Here is a 6,805-nt window from a genome sequence, read left to right as displayed (position 1 = left end):
GCGGGGTTCATCTAACCCCAGCCCTCTTTCCTGCCTATGCAGAGGGTCGGACTCGATGATCTATTGAGGTCCCTTCTGACCCTAACATCTATGAACTATGAATAGAAGCTTGGGACAGTCCCCAAGAAGGGGACTATACAACAGTGGCCTGCACTCGTAGGGAGCAGATTAGAAAGTCTAAGTCAAAGACTGAATTTAAACTAGCAATGGAACTCAAGGACAATAAGAAGTCCTTTAAATATTTAGGGAACAGGAGGAGAACAAATGAAAGTGTGGGGTCATTGCTTAACAACTCGGGGGAAGTGGGGAGGGGAACAGCTGCTTACCAACATGCAGGAGAAAACTGAACTCCTGAATGACTACTTTGCTTCGGTATTTCACTGGACTAAGGAGAAAATCATACTAGATAAGGTTCAGAATGGGCCTTATCGGCTGGCCGACGTCATTACGGGACCTCTCGCAAAACTCTTCCAAAACTCGTGGTGCTCGGGGAAGGTTCCCTGAAGACTGGAAGAGGGCTAATGTTGTGTCCATCTTCAAGAAGGGGAGGAGAGGGGACCTGGGCAGCTAACAATTAACCTAACTTCTATCCCAGGGAAAATCCTGGAAAAATTAATCAAGGAGTCTGTGCAACATGCTTGCAGAAGGCAGGATTCTGAATGACAGCCATCATGGCTTCGTTGCAGGCAGGTCTTATTTTACCAATCTCATCTTCTATGACCAGGTAACTCGCCACGTGGGCAAGAGAGAGGAGGTTGACTTTGTATACCTCGACTTCCGAAAGCCTTTGATCTGGTATCCTATGATGTTCTCATGAGAAAATTGGAGGATTGTGGGCTTAACTGAGACGGGTGGGTAGGAAGCTGGCTGCGGGGTAGGACCCAGAGAGTTCTAACGAATAGAACTGTGTCGTCCTGGTGAGAGGTGGCCAGTGGTGTCCCTCAGGGGTCCGTGCTTGGTCCAGTGCTTTTCAGCATCTTTATCAATGATTTGGATGTGGGGGTGAAGGGCTGACTGGCCAAGTTCACGGATGACACCAAGTTATGAGGGAGCATGGTTACGCTCAAAAATAGGCCGGACATACAGGCTGACCTAGACAGGCAGGCAAGTTGAGTAGATCAGAACCAGATGAAGTTCAATATTGAAAAGTGTAAAGCGCTCCACCTGGGGATGAACACCCCTCACATACTTACAGGCTTGGTGGCGCCAAACTGACTAGCACCACGACTGAAAGGGACCTCGGGGTAATAATAGATCTCGGTATGAATATGAACCATTGAAGAAAGGCTGAGGGACTTGGGCCTCTTCAGCCTAAAAAAGAGAAGACTGAGAGTTGACTTGGTAGCAGCTTACCGCTACATCAGGAGAGTACATGAGGGGCTCGGCAAACAGCTGTTCACCAGGGCACCCTTGGGGAAAACCAGGAGTAATGGCCATAAACTCCTTGAAGACCGTTTTAGGCTTAACAGTAGGCCTAACTTCTTCACAGTTAGGGTGTCCAGATTGTGGAATAAACTCCCTTCAGAAATGGTGCAATCGCCTACCCTGGAAATCTTCAAGAGGAGACTGGATGGTCACCTTGCTGGGGTCACCTGACCTCAGTTGTCTCTCCTGCCTAGTGCAGGGGGGCTGGACCCAATGATCTTGCGAGGTCCCTTCCAGCCCCTAACAATCTATGAATCTAAGAATGTTGTGTATCTTATTTATAAGTCTTGATTGTTTGTGTTGGTTTTCATGCTACTTTTTGCAGACTTCACTGTCAAGTTGTTCAAAACTATATGGTAACTTTCAGAGTTTATACATCTACCTAAACATTTTTAGCATTTATAAGGCATCCCTTATACTCCAAGAGAGGGAATTTTCTGCAGCCAGGGGCCAAGGTTCTGTGCGCAGCATAAAATACAGCACGGAGGAACTGGAGAGAGGCGCATGTGAAACTGCAAGCCACCTTTCCACCTCCACAATTTAGGGCTGCTCCTGATGCTAATGTGTACCCAGATGTAAAGCAGACACCCAAGGGCTGTCTTCATATTTTGATTCTTCTAAGGGCTGCCTGTGGGCTGCTCCTCAGCACAAAATCTCAAGGCTAGGGTCATGCCCCTTCCCACACAAGGCATTTCTCCTGTAGCAGGGTATGTGAAGGGACAGAGCAGGGTGGTGCCTGACTGTTTCTGATGGCCTCTTAGAATCCCACCAACAAAGATGCTTTTCTCAGTTAACCATGGGCTTGTCCAACTTTATTCACTGTCAGAGCAGTGTCCAGAGGAGTGAAGGGCACATCCTTCCTGTATTTATTTTGAAGTAGGAGGAGAGGAATCCACTGAAGAAGAGTAGTTTGGTGGCATGGAGGGTAGAAGAAAGGATAAGGACAAAGCAATTCTGTGATTGCAGTTAGCATTTGTAAAGCAATACTAAGCTCTCAATAGATCCATGCAGGATTGAGCAATAACAGCCCTTTGTCATCTAAAACAGTTGTTCTTGGACTGCCTTCCTCCCCCTCCTGCACCTTGGCAGGGATATCTTCATTAGCAAAAACACAGGGTCTCCATTCTCTTCCTGTGCAGGTTGTGGAGTTGTCTGATATCCCTGCTTTGGATGATCTGGACTCTATCCCAGTCAAGAAACGACAGGAAAGGAGGCATATTCTTGACTACTCCTGTTTTGTGGAGTAAGAGGCTGGATATAAATTGAAGCCTTTTCTCCCACAGGGCAATGTAGAGCAGGATCCAGTAGACTCTGTGTTGTCAGGCAATAGTATAAATTAGCTGGTCTCACCCCTTCCTTTCTGTCCATCCCCATCCTCCCCAACTGAGCTTGAAAGGATTCAAGATACTATCTACTGGCTGCCAGAGCTGTACACCTGTGAATCACTGGAGTGTGCTTGTCTATTGCTGAGAGTGGGCACTGCAGGGAACTCAGGCTTTGTCTGGTGCTGTGTTGCAGGGAACAGTGACGTGGATGCATCTGCTGGAGGATAAATGGGTAAAAGGTACTTCTGCGATTACTGTGACCGATCCTTTCAAGACAACCTGCACAACAGGAAGAAACACCTGAATGGGGTGCAGCACCTGCGAGCCAAGAAGGTTTGGTATGATCTGTTCCGAGGTGGGTGCTGCCAGTTGTGTGAAACTTTCACAGGCAGGTGGGTCATAGGTGGGAGAGTAGCGGGGATAAATGAGTCTGGATCAACATTGGTCATCTGTGTAGAGTACCATTTGTGCCATTTTGTCACAAGGAGCAATTCTGATTTGATTGTAGGACTGCCAGATTATTCCAGAGGCACAAGCACCATGTGCTTGGGGTGGGGGCAGGGAATCATAGATGTCAGTTTGTGATTTGAAGTGAGCTGGAAAGAACCAGGAGAGCAATTACAGGTGGTAGAAGCTGCAAAGAAAGCATTAGAAAAACCAAGAAAGCAAGTTCTAGGAGGGGATTAGGCAGCTTCTGAAGACCAGGAGGGCTATTTTGAACTATATTTTGACTGGGAAGGCAGGGGATACTGGAGAGAACAGCGCAGAGGAGTGCAACTGTATGTGTGAGAATGTAAAACAGCTACCTGCACAGGGCAGGGATTGGGAACTCTAGGGTGTGATTGCCAGGACAGGGATTCCAACAGCAGAGAGGTCAAGGCAGAAGTGACCACTAGGAACATTGCAGGGATGGAGCTAGGCCAACCTCAGCCATGGAGGATGTGGGAAAGGAAGAGAATTCAGGGACTCATGGAACTGTGAGCTCAGAGAGTTGGGCAGATGACTTTACTCTAGCCCAGGAGAAGACCTAGTGTTTTTGAGACATTCAGGATGCTCCTCTTAGCCAGGAGTTTGTCTGGCTTGGGTGGGCAAATAGCTTTTCTGGCTGAAATTGGCACAGGCCAACCCTGTAGGGCCATCACTGGGAACAAGGTTTGGTCTGTGGAAATGTAGGTGACTCTTTGTTGCTGACAGACTGATGATCCCTCCCCAGAAGGGGTTAATGGTGGGCAGGGCAAGCCGCATGTTCATTCAGTTCTAGGCTCTCTTCATGCAGCTGTATCCCATGACCTCTACTGATTCACAGCACTCGCCTTCCCCTTGGCTAGGAAGAGACTGCAGTTCCTAATGGTACCCAACATTAATTGGTACAACTTCCACTGAAAACCATGGGAGTTGCCTCCTCCACCCTGAACTTGGTGCCTATTTCCTCCTAGTTTTCTTTAGGAAAAAATCTTGGTAGAAATTAAAGCCCCCCTTTTTAGTTTTATGCAGTGGACCCTTGACCAGAGATCCAGTGGGTCTGACTTTCAGAACTGTTGAAAAGCCCCAGATACCACTGACCTGAGCTGACTCTCCCACACAGAAGCGTTGCAGAGACTCTGCTTTGGCCCCACACTTGATTTCTGTTGCCTGGCTGGGAAAGAAATGCAAAGCAGAAAGAAAGCAAGCTGATTTTCCACAGCCAGTGAAGACCAAAAGCAGGGACTGCAAATAAGGAACACAGTCATTGGTTTCAGTAGTCCACCAAGCTCTCCTTGGCTATGCTCACACCTCTTGTGTGTAATGGCCACTCACAAAGCAGTTGCCCTGTGTACTATCTTGGGGTGACACAGTATCTCTTGTTCAAAATGGCCTTTCACCAACGAGCTGGCAGAGGTGTGGTTTTTGGGGTAAGATGGCACTAATCTTCCCAGTTTCTTATTTTCCCTCAGATGCTGCTGCTATTCTGCAGGAGGAGCAAAGCAAAAAGCCCTGCAGGAAATTTCTACAAACAGGTTAGTCCTTTGTCTGGTGACTTTCCATGCAGTAATAACCAGGATGTTCTAGTCCAGCAAATCCCTTTGCCAGACAGCTCAGTGCTGCTTTGGGGGAGCCCTGACATCTGTGCACCTAGCAAATGGTAGTGTAGAGCTGGTAGACATACATATATGTCCTCATATGTGTATTTATACATGGAGGATGAAAGTGGGTTTGTGTGCCCCAGTGCATAGGGGAAATCTTGCCCCATGCATAGTGCCTGCTGTTCTGATATAGTTGTGTTTGGCTCTCCTTCCAGGCCAGTGCGATTTTGGATCCAACTGTAGATTCTCCCACATGACCGAGATGGACCTGGAGAGACTGAGTGCACAGGTACATGGTGAGTGGAGATGGAAACAAGAAAATGCCTATTGATGTCTCAGAGAGAATGTGAATGCTGGCTGCAGAGCATGCTGGGGAATAAGGAGGTGTTCAGGATCAATTGTATAGTGGTAACCTGTGTACAAGAATGTCTCCACAGAATGGCTGTGCAGCAAAAGGAGTGTGGATCCAGCCATCCCGCTCCCTCCCCTTTTTTCCTTGTTACCATCTGAGCTTTAGCAGTACTGTACATGCAGTAATCTTCTGTGTGGATCCTGCTTTTGATCTCCTTGTACAGGTGGAGACCTAAGGAATACAGTTGCTGTATGTTACTGTTCAGCGCTACAACGTGGACTGGGCTATCTGTGCCCCCTGGGTTTTTTAGGTAGCTATATTATGAGTTGTTGCCAGCAGGGGGCACCAATACATCACATCCCCCAAACTCATACTTTCATATGAGTTTTCCCTAACATTGTCTTATACAATTACAGGGGCACCATTTCTCTGGTCCCTGGGCCAGCTTAGCCTTTGGCCAGCTGGGTCACCCTATGAAGAGTGCACAGGGTACTGGCTTCAGAAATGATCCAGGGTTTCTCCTTTCTGGGGTAACGGAGTTTGGGATGGGGCTGAGGTTTGTATGCATGTGAGCTGCTCTCCTTGTCTGCCTGTGGGGGAGGCAGTGACTTTCATCCATATTGTGACCATTTGTGAACAGAAAGTGTGGGACTCTTCCCATCTAGTCAGAAAGGAAAGGGAGGATGGTTAGGTCTCCTCCTGGGGTTAAGAGAACCCAGGGGTCCAATATCAGGGACCTCTTCAAAATGGGTCATTTCCCTACTCTTCCAGCTGATGCTGAATGTTGCTTGTACAGTTATAAGCATTCAAGAAAGCAGAGGGAGAGAGAGAGTGTTAAAATGGGGGTATTTGTCTCAGGACCTTGATCTATTGTTGGGATCTGGTTGAGAGAAAGGAAGCTGCTATGGATTCAAAGGAGTAGCACAGAGTGAAACAACACTAAGCTGTCTGAGGCTTTGCTGTTGCTGAGTCAGTCTGCGAGTGCCTGAGGCTTCTCTGCAGATCGATAACTGAACAAAGCTGGCAGTCAATACAAATCCTTCCAGTTGGGCCACATGGGAGATGGAACACTCCAGCTGTCCCTGCTGCCCCCGCCAGCCCTCCTTGGAAAGGCAGTATCTATCTTGCCATCCTGTTACCTATTTCCTCTGCTCCTGCCTGCCTGACCAGGGCCTATCAGTGTCCTTTCAGGTACACAGCCCTGGGTGCTGGATTCCCCTGGGGCTGGTAAGGAAGTCATGCTGTTTGGTAGGACTTGTACAACTTCCAGCCATTTCAGGTTGTTTATAGTAGGACCAAGCATTCTTTGCAGTGGAGCTGAGGCATGGGCAGGGATCTGGCTTGCTGTTCCAGACCCTGGCAAACATGTTTTCCAGTTACCCTTGTTATTGGCAGTGATTTTGTGTAAAATAGGTTGGTTGTTGAGGGGGGAAATTGGTGTGCAAGAGAGCTAGGTCCTGCAGAACTCCTTTTGCCTTACAGATATAAAGCTTTCATTAAGATTCTAAGATTCCTGTTCACAGAGCATCTAGCCTAGATGACTGGGCTCCACTCATACACTGAAGCTGGGCTCTGTGACCTCCACTCATGCACTGAAGGGAGCAGTGCAGTCTGAGTGCAGGGCAGAGGAGTTCCATTGT

The 6,805-nt window shown here is 48.0% G+C and overlaps 1 protein-coding gene across 4 annotated transcripts in view; it reads left to right on the top strand.

The window, feature by feature from the left end:
- ZMAT5 (zinc finger matrin-type 5) overlaps window positions 1-6,805 on the top strand; it is a 23,843-nt gene that overhangs the window by 8,296 nt on the left and 8,742 nt on the right. For all 4 annotated transcript variants that reach the window (XM_025193352.1, XM_014526356.2, XM_025193343.1 and 1 more), the window contains exons 2-4: window positions 2,944-3,105; window positions 4,685-4,747; window positions 5,029-5,109. In XM_025193352.1, coding sequence (XP_025049137.1) covers window positions 2,979-3,105; window positions 4,685-4,747; window positions 5,029-5,109 — 271 coding nt within the window. In that variant the 5' untranslated portion in view covers window positions 2,944-2,978. The remainder of the gene's footprint in view (window positions 1-2,943; window positions 3,106-4,684; window positions 4,748-5,028; window positions 5,110-6,805) is intronic.

This window comes from Alligator sinensis, unplaced genomic scaffold, assembly GCF_000455745.1.
Source record: "Alligator sinensis unplaced genomic scaffold, ASM45574v1 scaffold216_1, whole genome shotgun sequence".
NCBI lineage: Eukaryota > Metazoa > Chordata > Crocodylia > Alligatoridae > Alligator > Alligator sinensis.
The sequence above is the reverse complement of the archived record's forward strand: the minus strand, read 5'-3'. Positions and strand labels throughout refer to the sequence as shown.